General features: G+C 38.3%; 1 protein-coding gene across 5 annotated transcripts in view; it reads right to left on the bottom strand.

Annotated features, from left to right (window-relative positions):
* Positions 1-785: 785 nt before the first annotated feature.
* Positions 786-22,680, bottom strand: part of TRPC4 (transient receptor potential cation channel subfamily C member 4) — a 196,457-nt gene continuing 174,562 nt past the window's right edge. For all 5 annotated transcript variants that reach the window (XM_019447702.2, XM_019447701.2, XM_019447699.2 and 2 more), the window contains 5 exons: positions 20,961-21,156; positions 17,516-17,710; positions 3,954-3,995; positions 3,737-3,826; positions 786-1,777 (listed from right to left, as the gene is read on the bottom strand). In XM_019447702.2, the coding sequence (XP_019303247.1) occupies positions 1,055-1,777; positions 3,737-3,826; positions 3,954-3,995; positions 17,516-17,710; positions 20,961-21,156 (1,246 nt within the window). In that variant the 3' untranslated portion in view covers positions 786-1,054. The remainder of the gene's footprint in view (positions 1,778-3,736; positions 3,827-3,953; positions 3,996-17,515; positions 17,711-20,960; positions 21,157-22,680) is intronic.

Here is a 22,680-nt window from a genome sequence, read left to right as displayed (position 1 = left end):
GATTTTCGGAAATCTTAATTTTAAAGACGTATGTACCAGTCACTGGAGGAAAGAAGAGGAAACCATTAGGTTTCTGTATTTTTCTTGAATTGGCAATAATATTGCACTGATTGAAATAGAATTTAACTTTGCTTAGATTTAGAGTTTAGAATGAATTTATGGATCTTACGAGAATGTAACATCTTGCTTTGTTTAAGGAGCATTACCTACTCTAATTTATTGTTATTCTTTTCTAGCACTGAGAACTTTTGCCACATTTTGAAATTCTGTTATTCATAAAGCCTCATATTTATACTGACTAGCAACTGAACCTGAAAAAGGTCATTTTAAAAAACCCGAAATAAAACTTTCTTCATGACAAAATCTCATTAAAAATCATCAATCACCAATATTTATTAAGACAAACATTTATTTTACTTACCGAAATGAAAAAGTGGGCATCCTAAAACTCCAAAGTATACCTGCTTTTCATTTTAGGAGGGGGTTTGATCACGACTCCATGAAAAGAAGGCTTGCTTGCTTTAACCTGTGCTGTATTTACATGTTCAGAAATAATTTGGTAATATTTGTGTTTTAAAGCCAAATTGTAGGGCTGCCCGAAAAGTCCTTGATGTGTAACCATCTCTAGAGATCCCCCCAAATTATGAAAAGCTCTAATATTTCAGCTGCATTGTTTTTCTGCATATAAAAATACCTACTATAGGAGTCAACTACCACATGAAATAAGTTGCATTTGTTTTAGTTGAAAAAGAGAGCTAAAAATTTCCTGTGGATTATTGCAATAGTACAAGAATACAAGGTGCGTTTATTTATTAACCAAAAAAAAAAAAAAAAAAAAAAAGGTAAAACAAATTGTGAAAGCAAAAGCTGGCTATGAAACCAGGGTTTTTGATAGCCTTTGCCTTATTTAAACAGGTTACACGTTAATATGCGACAGTTGATAAATGCTATGAAGTGTAAGTTAGCATTTGCTAATTTACTTTAAACATCTCCCCCTACCCAGGGCACTATGGAAAATATGTATATGTATGATCAACGCTCCCTCCTTCAAGTATCACAATCTTGTGGTCACATAATCTTCGTGGGTGGCTGTGTCCGTGAGGTTTACATCATAGTCTATACTGGAGTCCTCTTCCTTTGCGTGCTTCTCCTTTGGTATTATTGGAACAGTGTCCTCCACCACCACCTTCTCCGACTTGAAGGAACACACTCTCTTGCCCACCTGTAAACCCAGGGTGTCCGTATTCCTTTCTCGATGGTCTACTAAGATACACTGTTCACTGAGACCAGGGATGTTCAAGTCACCCCGCGAAGCTAACCCTCGGGATTCCAGTTGAATATTTCTCTCCAGTGGTCTTTCGGCCTGCTGACGAGCAACTTCTTCTGAAACAGAGAAGATTTGGTTTGCATTTTGCTCGGCAGAGTTTTGTTTTGACCGTCTGTGAAATAACCCGAAGTTTTTGATATCGGTCACAAAGTTCACTTTTCTCTGCTTCTCTCTTGGGGGCTCTTGCACCACTAGGGCCGAACCATTGCTGATGTTGTGTCTTTCGGAGGCAATCGCTGCCGATCGCGGGTGAATCAGGGTGGTTAAATCGAAAAGGCTGAAGTTCTTTTTCTTGTCTTTGCTACTGCCTTCGTTGTCACTCTTTTCATCCGAGTCCGCAGAGTTGGAGGACTCCTTTGTGGCCTGAGCCGACTGGACGGTAGAGAGCTTGCTTCCTCTTAGTAACCCCAGGACTTCAAAGCGGAAACTAGAAATGTCTTGCTTTAGTTCCTAAGTGAAATGTGAAATGAAGAAATTTAGTTTGTGAATTAAACAAACATGAGGGTGCATGGTGAGCACATTTCATATATGGCTCTAATGTGTTTTCATTCATTTTTTTTAAAGTTTACTTATTTATTTTTGAGAGAGAGAGAGAAAGAATGAGCAGGGAAAGGACAGAGAGAGAGAGGGAGAGCGAGAATCCCAAGCAAGCTCCATGGTGTCAGAGCAGAGCCCAGCAAGGGGCTCAATTCCATGAACCCTGTGAGATCACCACCTGAGCTGAAATCAAGAGTCCCAGGCTTAACCAACTGAGCTATCCAGGCACTCCTACTCGTTTTTAAGAGCCAGGATTCCATTTTTGCTGTGGTTCTGTTGAGAACTGCCTGTTCTGTCCCTGGCACTGGAGTCATTTTGATGCCTGCTAATTTCCCTGTTGGCAGTTATGTAGTAACAAGGAGACCTCCTGGGGTTGATGCAAAAGGAAACAAGAGTATATCGGATTTATGGGACTATAGTTTCAAATGCTTCCTTTGTAAAATATTCACCTGCCTTCAGGTCACCTCTCATTCTCTCAGGGATGCATTTTTAAAAGGGTTCTCATGTGAGCATATCTTTCTGTCCAAAGGGATATCTAAAACAAAATAATTAAAGTGGTGTCTACTGTTCTAAGAGTTGGCAGTTACCTTCAATTGTTTACTACCTTGGGATTGCATTTACCTCAGCACCTGGGGCAGCTACTAAATCTTGAGAATTGCTTCAGATCAGACAGCATTTCTCAGATGCATCCTCTACTCTTATCTTTTTGGACACTGAATTCTCAGTCCTACTCTTTTTGGATAACTGAGTTCTCAGTCCTAACCTGATAGTGGCCTTCCTGGTGGCTTCGTGCCTCCAACCTATCTCCTAAAGCACCAGGAATCATTTAACTACAAAGTGTGGATGTTGTGACTGTGAAGAACATTTGGGATCCTTTTGATCTGTGCTTTGCGTTTTGCAATTCATCTGTCTTCTTACCTAGCCAGCTGTTCATCTTTATTCTCTTGCCAAACCTGCCATTCTCGTTTAAAGGATCTTCTTCAGTGTTTTTTTATTTGTTTGTTTTTGCCTATAAGACCCTATTGACTTCACTCATTCTTTCAAAACCTCTAAGAACTCAGGCAGAATAACAGAAACATTTTATACATGTGACCTGAGCATATATATTTCATGTATTCTACCTATCTCCTCTGATGGAATAAAAAAAACACAAAAAACCTCAAAAAAAAAAACCCACAAAAAAACCACAAAAAAAGACTAAGTTTGTAAGTTACAATTAAGCACAAACCTTCAATATCCTGCTACCAAAGCCGTGCATAGGACAGAGAAGGTTTTTGTTGTTGTTTTTAACATGTTGGTTACTACATGTTTCAGGCTTAGAAATCAGACTGGAATTTCAAAAACTAAAGCTCACTCATTTGAATGTTGCTAGGATCAGCAAGTTAAAATGCCACAAGGCACTAGGATTTTCTCTGTCTCCAAGTCCCCTCCACATTTCAGATTTAATGTGCTTTAATTTTTTTTTAATGCTTATTTATTTTTGAGAGAGGGAGACACATAGTGCGAGCAGGGGAGGGGCAGAGAGCGAGGGAGACACAGAATCTGAAGCAGGCTCCAGGCTCTGAGCTGTCAGCACAGAGCCCAAAGGCAGGGCTCGAACCTATAGACCGCAAGATCATGACCTGAGCTGAAGTCAGCTGCTTAACCAACTGAGCCATCTAGGTGCCCCAGATTTAATGTGCTTTAGAATAATGTATTTTGAAAGGAGATTTCACTGCTTAAAAAAAAAAGAAGACTTGAATTTAAAAGTAAGAAGGCACACAGGCTTGCTGAAACTCATGGCCAAGTTGCCAGTTCTGATTGTAAATGTGCTGCATCTGGTTCCCTGCTCTGCAGAACCTGCCCCCTGGTGATGAGGATACAAACGGTTACCTTAAAGTTCTCTTCAGTCAGACCTTCTTCAGTTTTGGCATCTCTGATCATTGCGGCAACATACCTCTTCACCAGGTTCCGCATAACCTCCTGAGGCATGTCGAAACAACAGAACTGACATTCAGTGCATAAATAGGAATTCTCTCTTGAGTCCATTCTAAAGATGGGACTGTACTTCATTTTAATGCAAATTTCAAGATAGAATAGAATAACTTACTTGATACTGGTGATGTCTTCTCAAATTATCAGCAGCTCGCCTCTGAAAAGGAAAAAGGCATTTACTTTTCAGTTAGTGTGATATATTACCATTTTGGAAAATAATTGATTGTTGTTTTTTTAAAAAAATTAATTTATTTGTTTTGAGAGAAAGAGAGAGAGCAGGGGAGGGGCAGAGAGTGAGGAAGAGAGAGAATCCCAAGCCCCGCACTGTCAGCACAAAGTCTGACACGGGGCTCGATCTCATGACCTGAGCCAAGATGAAGAGTCAGTCGCTTAACTGACTGAGCCACCCAGGCACCCAATTCATTGTTCTTTTAATCGAGAATATATTTTTCCTCACTTCTCCAGAATGAACATTTTACTAGACAATGAACAATAGCTAGAGAGTGCTTCACATGAATCAAAAAGAATGAATGAAACAAAACAACAAAGTGCAAGGTTATAATCCCTATGGCAGTTAACATATAGACCAAGTCAACAATGATGGGAAGGTTGTTCTTTTAAATATTTTAAATGTTTACTTATTTAGTTTTGAGGAGAGGGGGAGGCAGAGAGAGCTGGAGACACAGGATCTAAAGCAGGATCCAGGCTCTGAGCTGTCAGCACAGAGCCCAACATGGGCTGGAACCCATGAACCGTGAGATCATGACCTGAGCCGAAGTCAGATGCTTAACCAACCGAGCCACCCAGGCACCCCGGGAATGTTCTTTTAACAGAAGGTGATAGAAAATTAGATAATCATAGCTGATACTACCCCAGATCACTTGCAATAATTCCAAGAGATACAGATGAGACATATCAAATACAAAATAAAGTAAATATCAAATAAAAATAAAAATTCAATAGAATAAAAAGCTTACATTATAATAATATATGGAGGTCTTCATAAATATCAACATAGCAAGTCTGAGAATTTAGCCATTACATGCAACATGTAATCAGAAACAATGTCAGACCACTACACCCCCAACACTAATTTCAATCAAATGTACATTAAGAAGGGACTGCTGCTTTAATTAGATAGTTAGATTTAAGAAAAAGTGGAAGATTCTGTTCAAACATAAGGTTCATAAATTCATCATTTTAAAAAGTAAATGTGAGTCCCAGCTATCATTATAAAAATATCAGAATGGTTTGGGGATGCAGCTGGGTTTAGCACAGAGCAGTGGTGCTGGAGTGCAGAATGGAGAGAGATGATGCCCAATGACTAAAAAAAAAAAAAAAAAAGTCCATTATAAATTGAATAAAATAGTAAATGACACTAATTACATATTTGCAGATTTCACAAATATTTTAAAGATACCAGAAAAAAGCTATCAAAATTGTATTTTATGCATGTTGAATAAATATCAATATTTATTATTAAGGAAACTGAACAAACTTATCTAAAATAAAAATATTTGTGTAATAAAGGAATGAATTTGGTAGATTGTAAGAAAGCAAAGACATAACATATCTAGGGTTTAAACAAATCTTTTGATCTTGTTCCTTACTAAATACTTAATCATAGGCTGATAAAATAGAATTTTATAAAGAGTTAGGAATACATCACTGTGAAACGATATTAGGAAAAAATCAAACAATGCAAAAGAAACTTTTTTTTTCTCTTTAGGGGAATAGGAGGAAATGGCATTTTCCCTGGCCAGGAGAATAGATTTGTTTTTCATGATTATTAGTGACTTTTAGGAGCAGTTGAGACAATGTTTAACTTCTTAAAAGCCACTAATTTATTTAAATACCATTCATTTTCAAATGAATCTTAAACAAGTTTTCAGTATGATTATGGTATTCCTTAAAGACTGGGAAGTTTGAAATTCACTACAAAATTAGGATATCTTGGAAAAAAACATAGCATGAGAAGGAATTTTATGACAGGGCCACAAGATGGAGGTATATGACTACTACTGAGACCTAGTTTAGCTGAAATCCAAGACAAAAAGGACTTCTATAAGGAAAGGAGCCGTCCAGATCTCCTTAAGTTTACCTCAAGTGGACACAAATACTAAAGCAAGATATACGCCAAGTTCTTTAACACTCTGACTATAGATATTGTACAGGAGATGTGCATTCCATGATTTTAGTAGATAGAAACTCTGAATTTAGTATAGAATTGAGTCAACTCAATTTTGATTATTTTGAGTTTCTATTGTATTTTGCTATTCTGTTTTGGTCAAAAAAGTCAATAAAAAGTAGGCAGCAGATAGCAATCTGAAGTCATGATTTAACTTTAAATTTCCTTAATGAAAAATTAAAGAGTGACAGAATCAGAAAATTATGAGTAATAAGAGAAAATGATCACAATGCATCGTAGTATTCAAAAGAGTACAAACTGTCTTTCCTTCAACAGAACCTAATTCATAAACAGATCTCAAAATTTTAATACAAATATAAGAAGATCAAATATTACACTTCATTTATTTATTTACTTATTTATTTTTTGTGAGAGATCGAGCTCACAGCACATGTGGGGAAGAGAGGCAGACGGAAGGAGAGAATCTTAAGCTCAGTGCAGAGCCTAATGCAAGACTTGATTCTATGACCCTGGGATCAAAGATTACACTTTAAAAACTAATTCCAGGTTTATTTTTTTTTTAGGGAAAAGGTTTTTAAAAAGCAAAATAGTCTCGCAGAAAGAGAGTACATAGAAAAAGTTTTCTATGGTGAATTTTAGGAACTATTCAATACCCATAGCCCATATCTGTATAAGTTAAAACAGTTAATTGTTTCTGCTCCACTTTTCTTCAACACCTACGTTGTAATACAAGTCAGTTGAACTTCAGTATCCTAGGAAAATAAGAATGGATGAAGCTAAACATCTTCTGAATATCGAAAACAAATGAATGCAATACATTCGCCAATGATGACCACTACATAATGCAGCTCAGATCTCTCTCATGTCTGTCTGTCTGTCTGTCTATCTATTTATTTATTTACTTTAAAATGTTTATTTAATTATTTTTGAGAGAGAGAGAGAGCACGAGTAGGGAGGGGCAGAGAGAGAAGAGACAGAGAATCCCAAGCAGGCTCTGTCCTGGTAGCACAGAGTCGGATGCAGAGCTGGAACTCACGAACCATGAGGTTGTGACCTGAGCTGAAATCAAGAGTTGGATTAACTGACTGAGCCACACAGGCACCCCTCTCATGTCTATTTAATCTCTCCTTTTCCGGCTAGCACCACAGACATTGTAGACTATCACTATTACGCCTCCCTGTTTCTACTTTCTTACTTTCTGGCAGCTGGTGGAGTATCACTTTAAGAACATGTACTCAGGGATCACACTTGGGTTTAAAGGTGACTGAACCTAAATAAGGAATTTATCTCTGAGGTCCTCTCCCATCCCCATATTTTTATTCTCTAAGGTAAAGATAAACTCACTGGATGGTTTTGAAGATTAGATTAGATAAGAGATTTAAGACATCTATCACTGACTAATGTTAAATAGTTCCCATCCTTTTTCCATTTTTTCCCCTTTCAAATTAATAACATGATTTAACACAGTTTTTAAAAAATATTCTTGATTCACAAAACTTGTGGATAATTTGACACATATCAGGATTACCCCAGAAGAAGTAAAAGAGGATGTAATTGTTTCTTTTTGTGTGATTTGCATGACATTTCATGCTTGAGGAGCATTTTATTTAGGTAAAGAGTTGAATGCTTTTAACCTAGGCAATAGAGGTTTGAAAGTAAGAAATTTGCATTTAAGTAATAGGGTGAGGAGATAGTTTTAGTAAATATGGATAGATGTGACACAAGTTCTGTATGCAGTAATTTTTGTTTTATTAAGACTCTTGTTTAGAGCAATTTAAGCTTCACAGAAAAATTGGCACGTTGTTATAATTGATTAATCTACACTGATACATTATAATCACCTAAAATCCGTGGTTTGCATTACTGTTTACTCTTGGTGTTGTAAGTTTTACAGGTTTGGACAAATGTATAATGACATGTATCTATCACTATAATTTCATACAGAGTATTTTAACTATCCTAAAAATCTTCTATTCTATGACTATTTATCCCTCCCTCCCCTGATCCCACCACCTCAGCTTTGGTAACCATGACTCTTTTTACTATCTCCATAATTTTGCTTCTTCCAGAATATAATATAGTTAGAAACCCGTATATAGCTTCTTCAGGTTGGCTGTTTCATTTGGTAATACTTAAGGTTTCTCTAAGTCCTTGCACGCCTTGATAGGTCACTTCTTTTATTACTGAATAAATAATATTCAAGTGTCTGGATGTACCATAGCTTCTTTATCCATTCACCTACTGAGGGAAATCTTGGCTGCTTCCAAGTTTGGGCAATTATGAATAAAGTTGCTATAAACATTCTTGTGCAGAATTTGGTGTGAACATACGTTTTCTTTTTTTTTTTTAAATAAAAAAAATAATGTTTGTTTTTGGTAGAGAGAGAGAGAGAGAGAGAGAGAGAGAGAGAGATGGAGAATGAGTGGCGGAGGGGCAGAGAGAGAGGGAGACACAGAATCCGAAGCAGGCTCCAGGCTCTGAGCTGTCAGCACAGAGCCGGATGAGGGGCTTGAACCACGAACATGGGATCATGACCTGAGCCGAAGTGGGTGCTTAATTGCCTGAGCCACCCAGGTGCCCCTGGAAATAAGTTTTCACTTATTTCACTCATTTCACTCCTTTGTCAAGGAGTGAGACTGCTGGATTGTATGGTAAGAATATGTTTAGTTTTGTAAGAAACCATCAAACTGTCTTCCAAAGTAACCTACCCTTTTGCATTCCCACCAGCAATGAATGAGAGTTCCTGTTGCTTCGCATCCTTACTAGCATTTGCTGTTGTCGGTGGTCTAGTTTTTAGGCAATCCAATAGGTGTGGAGCACTGGTCAGTCATCTTTTTTGAGGTTCCGAAAGTTTTATGAACATCTCTGCATAATATTGGATTTTTGCTGTGACCTCCATGAATTTTCCTTTGTGGGTTTCTATTTCATGAATCTTAGCTTCTAGGGCCAATTTAAGATATATTTATTAAGTGGTTGCAGGTACGTGGAAGGGGCTGCAGAAACCAGAGATAAGTAAAACACACCTTTTGCCCTTAAACGGCTCGTTGTCTACTAGGTGGATGCCAAGAATCTCTAGAGATGAAGGTAAAATATGAGCAACAACATGGGGGTGGGGGTGGCGTCTTAATGTTATTTGAGTACAGGGAAGAAACAAGTAATATTGGGCAAAGCGGCCTTCAAACAGGGAAGGGGATTTCAGACTGGATGGGAAAGAATCATGGAACTTTAACAGTCAGATGCACAGACATTCAGGTGTGCAGAAAACTGGAATACAGTGAGCAAATCTGCTAGTGCTGGTGCTGGTGGGTGAGAGACACGGGAAGGCAACTTCCACCAGGACAGCGGCAGTGTGCTCTGATAATACGAATATGTGGATTAGATCATGTTGGAGAGTTAGCAGGGGGTTTTTATGCAGCATCTTAGAAGGCACGGCGAATTCAGTGGTTGGTAGGCACCTGGCTTTTTGACTACTCGAGTGACATGTGAAGAAAGTTGAACTTCCATTATGATTCCCTGGCAGCAGTATGTTTTTCTAATTTTTTTTAATGTTTAACTACTTTTGAGAGAGACAGAGACAGAAACAGAGTGTGAGTGGGCGAAGGGAAGAGAGAGGGAGACACAGAATCGGAAGCAGACTCCAGGATCTGAGCTGTCAGCATGGAGCCCCACTCGGGGCTCGAGCCCACGAACTGTGAGATCATGACCTGAGCCACAGTTGGATGCCTAACCGACTGAGCCACTCAGGCACCCCCCTGGCAGCAATATGAAGTAGGAAAGATGAGTAGGAGAGAATCAGTAGATATTAGTGGGGATGCTATTACCAGAATGTAACTGAAGAGTAACTGGGTGTGAGCTAAAATGGTTAGCAGTGTGAATGGGAAGGAGGGGGCAGCAAGAATCACAAGGAGTTAGAGAATGTTGAAAGGGAACAGAAGCCAGGGGGGCTGGCAGCTGGGGTGGGAGCATGATGACAAAGATTTTTAGCCTAGTTGCTGAGATGTTGGTGCTATTAAAAAAATGCCAGTGGGGTCTCCTGGGTGGCTCAGTCGGTTAAGCATCAGACTTTTGGTTTCGGCTCAGGTCCTGATCTCATGATCTCATGGTTTGTGAGTTTGAGCCCTGCGTTGGACTTCACGCTGACATTGTAGAGCCTGCTTGGGATTCTGTCTCCCTCTCTCCCTCTCTCTCTTCCCTCCCCCTGCTTATGCTCTCTCATTCTCTTAAAATAAACTTAAAAAAATAAATTTCAATACCTGACAATTAACACATAGGTATTAAGAACAGACGTATTATTTCTTAGAACCAAAGAGCTTGTCTAGTCTCATGGCCTCATTTATAAGTAAGGAGACCAAGGCCCACAGAGTCGAGAGAGTGACTAAATACCACGGTGTTCTCCTGGCGGTGCTGGCTCTAGAATCCCCAGCTAGAACTCATTCTCTACACTCTGCTCTCCATGTCTCCAAAGAGACATTTGAACACATCTGCTATGTATTCTATAGTTTTGCCTCCCTCTCCCAATACATCTTAATTTGAGGGTCAGCACCATTAACACACTGGATCCATATTTACTCGAACAAAAATCAGTAACCACAGAATGCATGGTATATGTTGTATTAGTTTCTTAGGGCTGCCATACAAAGTGTCACAATCCGTGTGGCTGAAGCCAACAGAAATTGATGATCTCACCATTCTGGAGGCAAGAAGTCACAAGTCAAGAGGGAAATGTTCCCTCTGAGGCAGGGTAGAAGAAAGGAAGTTTCTTCTTCCCAGCTTTTCATGGTGACTATCAATCCTTGATGCTCGTTGGTTTGCAGCTGGATAATCCCAATCTCTGCCTGTGTCTTCACAAGGTGTTTTCTGCCTGTGTCTCTGTGTCTTCACATGGTCATGTTCTTATAAGGACTCTACTGCAATATGACCTCATCTTAACCTGACTAATTACATCAGCAATGACACTATTTCCAAATAAAGTCGCATTCTGAGGAAGTGGAGTTTAGGACTTCAACGTATCTGTTTTCGTGGGGGGGGGGGTACACAATTCAACCCATAATATATGTACTCTTTGCAATAAACATAATGATAATTTGGGCAATTAGTGGTATTATTAAATACTATACAGTAGAATTATCATCAATAATACCTAGCACGTTTGCTAGGTTTTTGTTGGGGTAAAGATCAGCTGAGTTTCAAAGGAATTTACTCTCAAAGGAGAAGGTATCACATCTTATAATGATCACTGGAGATGACGGAGAACAGAACTGACAAATCTGTGTTCATAAAAACAATGCAGTATGTTGGAGAAAGATGTGCATTTTAAGTTAGCGGTTTTCTCTGCAAATTATGTCAGGAATCTAGCGCCACTTACAGAATGTACCTTGGCAGGGTGGCTTTCCACGCGGGTGCCCAAGGCACACCTGTGCGCCACATCAGCATAACTCACAATTTTCGGGTTCCTCTTGATTTGTTAGGACAAGATAAAGGCAGGATGTGGATCACAGAACTAACGATAAAGGAAAAGGCCAAAGAAACCGCTGCTGCTGTGAGGGCACCCCTCATGTCCATAGACGTGTCAGGTCAGGTTGCCTTAGAGCAGGAAGGGTTTTGCAGTCGTGAAAGAAAGGGCTCTGGGGAATCAACTGTGACATTTTCTCGCTCTTTATCTCTAGTTCTCTCCACATCCATGTGGAGTGTCAAGCTCACTTCGTGTAGCTGGTTCCCTGCAGTCAATTGTCAGTGCTGCTCTCTCTCATTTCCACCCTGGTTTTGGTCTATCACTGATTTCAAGCCCATGAATTATGCCTTTTATTCTTTGCTCTGCTTGGTGAATCCCTTAGGGGATGCAGCATGCTGTGCTCTTTTCCTTTTAAAAATGAGTAAAAAGACAAGGGGCTATTCTAAGATGTGATCCCTTTTTAAAAATTACATTTTGGCTCATTTACAGAGGGAGCTACATACTATTCTCTATAAGCACACTTTCTATGCATATGAAAATAAACATTATAACATGCTTGAATGTCACCTTGTGAAACCAAATATTCAGAGTTTTACTCTTGAAGTACCAAGAATATCAAGCAATTCATTCCTCTACATCCCTACCTGGGAAAGAAAACTTAATTAACGGGCCCCACCAGCAGATTTTACAGCAGTAAATTAGGGGTTGAGAGAGACTCATGGATGAATGCTATCTGATCTGTAAGATTTGTAGTTAGGGCTACTAAAAGTCATGAAGAATAAGGGGCAATACCTTCTGATAAAAATACAGTCTGAAAAGCATGTACTATTAGCATTTGTCCTCCAGTGATGTAGCTGCTGCTAATCCATTCACTGTTTCTAATTCTTTGCCAGAGACATAACTGAGTGTATTTCTGTGGCAGCTGGTCAAGCATGAGTATTCCGTCTGTGGTCCTAGAGCTGAGTGATGCTAAATGACCCTAACAGACATGGTGTTTCATGTTTTCCTCACTATGTTGTGCTCAGGAGAAAACCAGAAAGTGGAAAACATAAATCCAAGCAAGTTAAAATCACTCTTTATAATTCTGTCAAAAGGCTTCACATGTCTTAGTCTGGCATCTTGACCTATTAACGTAAGCATTCCATTTTAGAAACCTGGTCTATGGCATTGAAATATTTCATATTAATTAAACACTTTGGCTGTGACATCTTTTTACTTTAACTAAATGATCTGGACCTCTTCAGCAATGAGGACAAAAGTTGCTTTTGTTTTTGTTTAAAAAGCTGTGCTAGATACAAATGCTTTCCCTAACAGGAGTTTCTCGTTCTCCTCCTCCCCCTCCTCCTCCTCCTCCCCCTCCTCCTCTCCCTCCTCCTCCCTCTTCTTCTTTTAATCTGTTTTAATGTTTATTTATTCTCTAGAGAGAGAGAGAGAGACAGAGCACAAGTGGGGGAAGGGCAGAGAGAGAGGAAGATACAGAATCCAAAGCAGGCTCCAGGCTCTGAGGTGTTAGCACAGAGCCCGATGCGGGGCTCGAACTCACGAACTGTGACATCAGGGCCTGAGCTGAAGTCAGTAGTTTAACTGACTGAGCCACCCAGGCACCCCTCTTTAACAGGAGTTTCTAATTAAAGTTACAAGGAAATGCTTATTAAAATAGAGATTCCTGATGATTTTAACACTCACAAAATTCTAAGAACTGGTGTTTTAATATGGAGAAGGGTATTTGCTGATAAAATGGGGTTAAGCTAAAAATTAGGTAAGTAGTTATACGAAAAACCAAAAGCTACAGCATGTTTCACATTTTATTGACTCCTCAATAGGCTGCCCCCTTTGGTAGGATTTCATAATTTTCCAGAGACAAGCCATTTTTCAATAATGGGTTTTCTTCCTCCAATAAAGGTTTTGCTCAATAAAGTTATTTCTGCTTCATTTATGTTTCCTGCAAAGAGCATTCCAAATGAAAGGTTAATTTATTTGGAACTCCCAATCACCCATAAGAGGAAGTCCAAAGTTAAAAAAAAGAAGTTAATGAGTTTTCAGCACTAGTTCTATCATTATTACCCGGAAACCATAACTACTAGATAAGATCACCGATGATGGGCTCCTGGAGAGTGGCCAGTGCAGCTATGCTGAAGAGTGCTTGCTTTCAGGCTCTGCCTGGGCATGTGAAGGGAATGAGCACCAGTGTGACATTCAGGCAGCTGCTGGGTTACAAGAGTAGGTAAGTGAGTCACAAGTTGGGAAGGTTAGAGAAAATGCCTCAAAGAATGTATAAGCTCTGCCACCAGTTGAGCTTCAGATTTCTGTCTCAAAAATGTGGCCTAAATATAAGCAAGTTGAGATGCAAACAGAAAGTGAGCCAGGCTGGGAAACAAGGACTTTGAGATACAGGAATCTTAGAAGCCGAAAACAGTGACAGCATTCAAAAGCTGTTGAGAAAAATGAAAATCGAAAGATGAATACGCAACATAGAAGGTATCATTGTATTATCATTACAGTTTTCAGGGAAGCAAGAGAGTGACTGAAAGCACACTGGTTTGGGAAACAAAAGATCCAGGTTTCCCCCCAGCTGTTACCAACGGACCCTAAAACACCTGGCAAGGTAAATAAGTTCTCTCTGAAAGGAAATGGTTGAGCTAAATGATTTCTAAGGTCCTTTTGAAGTGTAATTGATATTGATATTCTAACCCATGCCTTGGTTATACAGAGTGACTGTCATCGATACGTCAACGTCACCTTTTAATTAATGGAAATGTGTATATCTTCTTGTCCTTATTTGTCTGTACTAATGAACTGTCAGGGGTATTAACCAAACTGAAATGAATTCACAACAAAATCAACTACTTTTTGACACTATTTTCTCATTTAACTCTTCTATTAATGTTGCCCAACCTTAATTTACTTTTCCTTTTTCTTATATTTTTCTTCATAAGTAATACATATTATTTATTTCCATCTAAAATCTAAATGTACAAAACTGAACTATAGGTATGCAGACCAAAATATTATGTCCTTCCTGTTCTGGAAATGCAGTCTAGATAAAGAATACATTTATAGCATTGAGTTTGATTAGGCTAGTGCTTGCCCAAAGCCTTAGCTTGGTGAAGAAGAGGCAGGATTGAGAGTGGGATGACGGTGGGAAAGAGAGACATGACTCACAATATTTATTTAGTTTGTCATAAATTCCCAAAGCATAAAAATATCCCATTACCAAAGGTTTGTAAGATCTACATGGCTAAGGAAAAAGGAATGTCTTGGGGTCATGCCATTAATTGTGAATTCTCTTTCTGTGCATCAACTTGGATCAAAATAGTCAAATTTAGAGATAGAGACATAAAAAGAAATTTGTGTTTTTTTGAGACCAGTAATGTATAGAAAGGAACATTTTTTAACTTACACCATTTACCCTCTCCTTCTGAAAGGTGTGAATCAGGGCTTTAATAGGAAATCCCAAATGAATGTTAAGCTCCTCTTTGCATCTAAGAAATGATGGTAACATATTCCTAACAATGCGTCAACCAACAGTGGGAGGATTCTAAGGGGTGGGGGGGGGAACTTGGAAGTCAAGTTCTTAGAGTGGTTTTCTATTATTTTGGTGGCAGCACAGATGGATCTCTTAAAATATTAGAGCAGGGCCCCATATCTTGTTACAAGTTTTGTGGCATCTTAAAACCCAAGATTCTTTCTGCAATTGCCTAAAATTAAACTATTAAAAACAAATTTCTTTTGTGTGTGAACTTTATCTTGGGGCCCAGAAACTCTTTTTAAATCTAAATACTCCTGGGGCACCTGGGTGGCTCAGTCGGTTGGACATTCGACCTGGCTCAGGTCATGATCTCGTGGTTGACAAGTTCAAGCCACGCATCAGGCTCTGTGCTGACAGCTCGGAGCCCGGAGCCTGCTTCGGATTCTGCGTCCCCCTCTCTCTCTGCTCCTCCCCTGACCCTGCTCTGTCTCTCACTGTCTCAAAAATAAAATGAACATTAAAAAATTTTTTTAAAAATCTAAATACTCCTATGACAGACAGCATAAGACTATATTAATCATTTGTATATTTCTAGGGATCGATTAAATAAATTTCTGAAGAATTTAAGAATAAGATGTGAAAAGGGACAAGTATATTTTGATGTGGAAGAGAATAAGCCAGAGTTTGGCTTCCCTGAAACCCTTTTCTGTTTATCTCAAGGAAAACATTATGTCTTACAATGTTGTCATAGCATTTTGCATGTAACATATTGTAATGTTAAATATATAACATGTACTATAGTAATATGTTCTCATATTTGTATGTCCCATGTTAGAAATGATGAGCTCGAGGATGGAAACCATGCCTTTATACCTACTCCTACCCCCAATCCCTAGCTCAGTTACTGGCTGGCACATAGAATGTGTGCAATAATTGCTTATTAAATCTTAGGCATTATGTTTATTTTACACCCTTTTTTAAATAGTTTAAACCTATTTTATAGCAGAAACATCTGTTAAAATTTTTTACTCAAACATCTAGAGTAAAATAATTTCACTCTTTCTAAGGTCAGTGTTAAAATCTATCAGTATGAGTATTGCAGCCTAAGTCTTCATCATAATTTGACTTTGGTTTCTAAGATCAGATATATGCACAAACTTTAGTCCTCCAAGTTTCTGGAGTAGGAATTTATAAAAAAGAATGTAACTACTTCCCAAAACCACCTCTCTGCTATATGCTGTATATGTTCTTGCCGGTCAATTTCATCCTTAGAATTAGAAATGTGACTGGGGAGCCTGGGTGGCTCAGTGTGTTGAGCATCTGACTTTGGCTTGGGTCATGATCTGATGGTTTGTGGGTTCGAGCCCCACGTTGGGCTCTGTGATAACAGCTCAGATCCTGGAGGCTGCTTCGGATCCTGTGCCTCCCTCTCTCTGCCCCTCCACCACTCACTCTCTGTCTCTCAAAAATGAATAAATGTTAAAAAAAATTTTTTAAATGTGACTAACATGACAGCAAAATCAAGGCCACTATCAGTGGAGAAAGCCCCATTTGATGCTGAGAGAAATGCTTATTGGGCAATGAAGTTAATGAGTGGGAAGGATCACTTAGGGCATAAGTAACAGAAACCTTTTTAAATAAAATTAAAAACAAATTTAAAACTGTTAGTAACTAGTATTACTTGGTGATTCTAATGTAAATGCATATTAAAATACTTCCAAAGCAATTTCTCTGAGCAAGTCAAAACAACTAATGAACGTTAGAGTATGGATTCTCAAAACGTCACTATGAGAACTTTGAAAATTAGGAAATTAAGTGTGAAAGAAATGAGGAATAACTTGTCCCATGTCAGTGGTTTTGCCGGAACAAAGTCCTTAGTCCCCATCTCTTCTGATGGAACCAGTTGAACTCTTGCTTTCCAGTATGAAAGGAACTTCCAAAGGAAGTTTAATCTGATACTGTTAACAGGAGCATGGCTCTGAATAGTCCTAACATTTTTTAAAAACACAACTTCTTGGTATTTAAAATGATTAGGTGTAGAAGCAAAACGTTGAACAACTCAACATATTCTGAAGTCCCTGTGCTGGAACATGGCGCAGCATTTTTAAGTTTATAATCCCTGTTTAATCATTTAGCCGAGATGTTTTTGTCAAGCATCATATACTGTGTGTCAGAGCCTATGTTCGGCACTAAGAATATGAGAGACTGAAACAGCCCCCTTCCCTTATAATCCAGAGAGAGTAGACAAGAGCAAGTAACGCCACAAACAACCAGCGATTGCATTTCTGAAAAGAGCAGAAATTAGGGTACCAAGAGACAATGTGTTAGCTCCCCAAGCCTCGGCCACTGGGTCCAGGAGAGGCCTGTGTCAGGTGGGGCTCCTACTAAAGTAACAGTGACTGCCCTCACTGGAGGAAATGGGTTTGGAGGAAAAACTCTTAGTTACTCAAACAGTGTCTTAGATGTGGTAGCTGTGCAAACAAAAGGACACCAAACACAACCAGGAAAAACAAAAGGCTAAAAATGCAAAACTATCCAACAAGAAATACAAATATATTTAAATACACAATCAAAAAAACCGCTAATACTAACATGCTGTGTTCTTACCCCTATTGTTCCAAAACTTTCAGGCTTTCTTCTCATCTTTTTCTTGCACAGGTGTGTCCATATCCATTTGATCAGGTACCAGAGAGACTTGGGGCTCGGGATGACATTGAAGGGAGTGGGCAGAGTACCTCCTTCTTCGAAATAACTCATCCAAAGCTTTGTTCGAGCAAACTTCCATTCTATATCTGCATGGTCCTGAATGGGAGAATATGACAACTGCTGACAGGTTTCTTAATTACTAACGTGAGATAAACCTCACAGGGAGCCTGTAACCTGACTTGGAGCAGCTCTTGTAATATTAATTAAATTGCTTATAGAAACAAGACTGACTCCTCGAGGTAGTCATCTAAACATTTCAGATGATGGTTTACCCTGGTAAAGAGTCACAGCAGTCTTGTCAGTTTTTATCCTTCCTTCTTCCATGAAACAGATGTCTAAAAGAATTCCATGTTAAAGAGCCTGCAGTGATCAGTTACGACTTGAAGACGAAATTTTCATTTCCTGCACTGCAGGCTTACATTAGCCCAAGTGCACTAGATTCTGACCACAAATAGACCTTCATATCTTCCCCGAGGCCTTGAATCCCGGTCTAGGTCAGTGTCACCTTCATGGATGCTCATGGCTTAGCCTTCTGGTGTTTCCAGGAAAAGTCTTAGTTGGTGTGTTTCTATGTGAATTATTCTTGTCCACCTTTAGGCAACAGGCACAAATTCGGACAGAAGCTCCTCTAACAATTGTAGAATGGGGCCTCTGACATGGCACCAAACCCTGACATAGCCTTGTCCAAATAGCACCAGACAGGACTGTGGTTAGTGGCTGTTTGCAACCCTTCATAATTTATTAATCATTCCACTTTATTAACCTCCTAGAAAAAATCAGAACATTTGTGGCAATTAGAGATAGGGCAGCCAGTCCCCTCTTAAATTAGCCACAAATCTGATTGAAGCAGAAAATCTGGGAAGTAGGAGGTGGTAGAAACTAGGCATATCAAAATAGTTCATTTTAACCCATTGATATTGTAAGGAAGAACTCAGATTTTAGAGTGGGAGAATCACATTAGACCATGCTTCATTCTAATATTCTTAAATGGTTGTGTGCTAATGAATGCATGTGTTGCATATACATTTCTACCCTGAGCAATAGAGATTTTCATCTAGACACTGGACAGATTGTGCTTTCAACAGGAATCAGCATATCCAGAAACTGTGTGGCATTCACTGTGTGCTTTGTGTCAAATGTTTGACTGGAGGGACTGATCAATAGACAGAAGCAGAGGAGCTCCGGTTTCACCCCCCTATCCTCTCCTCTTCCTCTCCTCGAGTTCTCTTTCTGTTTCTTTCTAAACAAGCTTATAGATCCTGCATTAATGAAGAAAAGTATATATTGTTTGCTGTAGTCGTGGAGGATGGGAGTCAAGAGAATTAGCTTAAGCGAATAAAAACATAGTCACTTTGATAAAGAGTTGGCCTGTGAGTAGATTCTGCTCCTTCTGATTCTTAAGGAGTCACAAATTAAGGATTATGCTAACCTCATTGTGTTCTCTTATTGCTATCACAAAGCAGACTTCCTGGGGCGCCTATGTGGCTCAGTTGGTTAAGCGTGCAATTCTTGGTTTTGGCTCAGGTCATGATCTCATGTTTCTTGAGTTCAGGCCCTGAATCTGGCTCTGTGCTGACAGTGCGGAGCCTGCTTAGGATTCTGTCTCTCTCTCTCTCTCTCTGCCTCTCCCCTGCTGGCTCTCTATCTCACAAAAATAAATAAATAAACTTAAAAAAAAAAAAAAGGTAAACTCTTTCTTTGTTCTTGGTTTGGGATTCTGAGAGGGTCTACAACAAATTCTATGGTAGAAAAACTAGAAGTGAAATGTTATATGTTGGTGATGACTAAAACCACCTCTGTTATCCAAGTGAAAATCAAATAGTTGGCATGTTCTTGCTTCAAGGAGGCATTATGCACAGGATTATGGGAGCTACACCTGTCTCAGGTTATCTATGCCTGCTCTCTTCTTAAGTAGTTTTAGAGTTTAAGCTAAGCAAAAACAGAGCTTTGAAGATCATTCTCACCTCTTTAAAAATCATCTAGAAAGATAAACCCTAAAAGCAGTAAAAACAAAAAAAGTCATACTATCCTTAAGTAATGTTCTCTTCTTGATGAAATCAATCCGTTTGATATTTTATAGGATATAAATTGTATATACAGCTTCTCTGTATATAGCTTGATAATTAGAGTCTTTCTAATTTTTTTTAGAAGGGTGGTCTGAAAAATAGAATCTACGTTTTGCAAATACACTGACCAGAATAATACAGAATTTCTAAGGAAATACATAGGGAGTATCTTAAAAAATCCTCACTTGCAAGATGCTTAAGTGAAGCCCCATAATTTGGATATTCACCTGCAAATCCTAGGACCTAGGTATACCCAGCACTAATACTTTGTTTATGAATCAGAAAATAAAAATCATCTATTTTTATGTTTTATGTAGTTTTTCATCTGTGACAGGTATCTTGCCCCACAGAGACAGTTTCAGTAAAATTCAGAATGCTGTTTCTCAAAGTAACAATAATAACACTCTGGTGGTTTAGAAATAGATTCAAAGATGCAATATAATGGTAGTTATTTAAGGAGAAAATTATAGTTATAAATTATTCTTATAAAATGCTATTTGATTCAGGTATAAATATGAAAGACTTAAGTGTATTTCATTCCAATATGGGTTTGTTTAGTTGCTATTGCTAATGGCCACCGGCGTGTATGTAAGTTCAAGAGGATAAAGAACTTTGTCTTTCTCATTCATTGTTGTATTTCTAGTTCATAGAATAGTACTTGGTAATAGAATAGAATCATTCTATTCAAATGAATTCTTATTCATTTGCTGAATGAATGAATGAAAAGTAAACTAAATTGTTTGGATTCTAGAGTTTCAAATAAACATATATGGTATTGTGTGCTCTGCTGTAGAATTCAGGGTTACCCATACCTTGCTTTTTCTGGATTTAAGAAACCAAAAATACTGTAGATTTTCCCCTCAGACTCTCCTCTAGGCTAGCTTTTGTATCTTGCCAGGCTGGCATAAGTTTGTTTATACCAAGATCGTAGGTTAAATGGACAGAGACAATGCAAAGTCCAAAGGGCGCTACACAGAGATGAGCCACTTGCACGTAATTCATACTTCCCTTGTGCTTTCGTAGCCAATGACTGCCTAGCAAGACAGATTTACTTTATTTTATAATCATCCATAATATGACAAAACTAGATTAGTTTGTAGCTAAATATGGTATAATACTGTTTAGAAACTTCCAATTAACCATTTATATTATAATTCTGTTCTGTCCCATCAATAGCCAATTACAGGCTGTATTCCTTATGATAAATAAGATAGAGTGTGGCTAGGAACAACACATTCTAGGGGGGGAATATTGAATTAAAATAAAGTTATTCAACTTACAGCAATGAGTTGGTACGAATTATTCATCATAGCTATTAACATGTTGAGTAGGACCACCAGAGAGATGACATTGTATGTCCCAAACATCGTGGCACCAACAAACTCAGTGAATTCATGCTGTGCTTTGACATTGGTCACATATAAATTGATGAGCCCAAATATTGACCAAAATAGGGACTGGAGTGTCTCAAATAACCTGTAATAAAGATAAAGTGACACTAATAGCTATATTAATAGAACAATTATACAATAAGGTATAACAATAGAACTTGATTCCTATTATGTATATTTGCTTAATTAAAAAAATAAACTTAATAAAAAGTATTGAAGAATTACTAAATTAAACTTAATAAAAATTAAAGAAAGTTGTTTCCATCATATAGTATAAGTAGTATACTTAATTTTCCTAGTTTTACCTAATTTTCCCAAGAGCTTTGAAAGCTGTTTAGTTTCCTAGAGCAGGGACAACAAATCTGACCCTCAGACTGTTTCTGTATGGCTCCTGAGTTAAGAATGGCTTTTGCTTTTCAAATGGCTGGGAAAAAGAAATTCAGAAGAGCTACTTTGTGTCATATGAAAATTTTATAAATTCACATTTCAATGTCCAAGGATCAATAAAGTTTTATTGATACACAGCCATGCTCATTTATTGATGGATTGTCTATGTTTGTTTTTTGTGTTGAAATGGCACAGGTGAGTAGTTGCAATAGAGAACATATGGCCCATATAGTTAAAATATTTGCTATCTTTTTCATAGAAAGCTTGCTAACCAGTGTCTTAGGGCATTCAGTGATGCCAATAAATGATCAATAAATGATATATCCTCAAGCTGAGTCTTTGAAAAATATCAATTCTGATTTTGCTTTTCAGTTGTAGAAGGATTGAAAATAATGTTATCACTGGATTTCCACAATTATAATTAAAATTGGGTATAGTGAATCCTGTAAGATGTCAAGTGTCAGCATGCTCAGATAATAAGATGTGCTATTTTTTTCTATTTCAGGGAACATTTAATTCATCCCTGTCAATGAATGAACTCTAAGTAAGGTTTCCTTAACTTAGTCCAAGAAGCAGGATAAGATGAAAAGTGTCTGAACCTAAATGAGGGAGTGTTGGTTTCAGTAGGATGGTTGTAACATCTTAATATAATGTAATAAAAGATAATGGAACTTTTAAACTCTTTGACAAATGGCTAAAATAAGACCCTAGTCATATTATGTTGTAAAAATGAAAGCAAAAACTAGTCTCATATCTGGCCTGGTGACTAAGAAGATAGGATGTCAGGGGTCAAGTGACCCAAGGAAAGCCAATTCATATGAGGCCAGGGGTTAACGGCCTGGATTGACATGAAAAAGGTAACCCTACACTATCAGATTTCCTCTCTATGAAAATTTATCTTAGCAATATTAACAGAATGAGATAGTTGCCAAAGGGGGCTGAAATGACAGAAGTTATGATGGAGACTCAGGGCCATTGGAATTATGCAAAGCCAAAGTTTGAGACAGCACAAACTAAGGGACAAAGAACTGAAGATAAATAAATAAGCCATGTAATAATTAAACACTGAAGAAAATATGCACAGAGTAGGTGACTCATGTTAGCACCGGTTTTCGCAGTCAATGATCTTGTGGTCCAGTTCTTTGTCATCTCCTGCCCTTCCTGAAGCCTTGCGTTCTGCCCTTGCTAAGATCAACCCTTGTTCAGAGGATCAAAGGGCTGT

This window comes from Panthera pardus, unplaced genomic scaffold (assembly GCF_024362965.1).
Source record: "Panthera pardus isolate Hobbes unplaced genomic scaffold, ASM2436296v1 HiC_scaffold_1, whole genome shotgun sequence".
Taxonomy (NCBI): Eukaryota; Metazoa; Chordata; class Mammalia; order Carnivora; family Felidae; genus Panthera; species Panthera pardus.
Note: the sequence above shows the minus strand (reverse complement) of the source record. Positions and strands in the feature narration are given on the sequence as shown.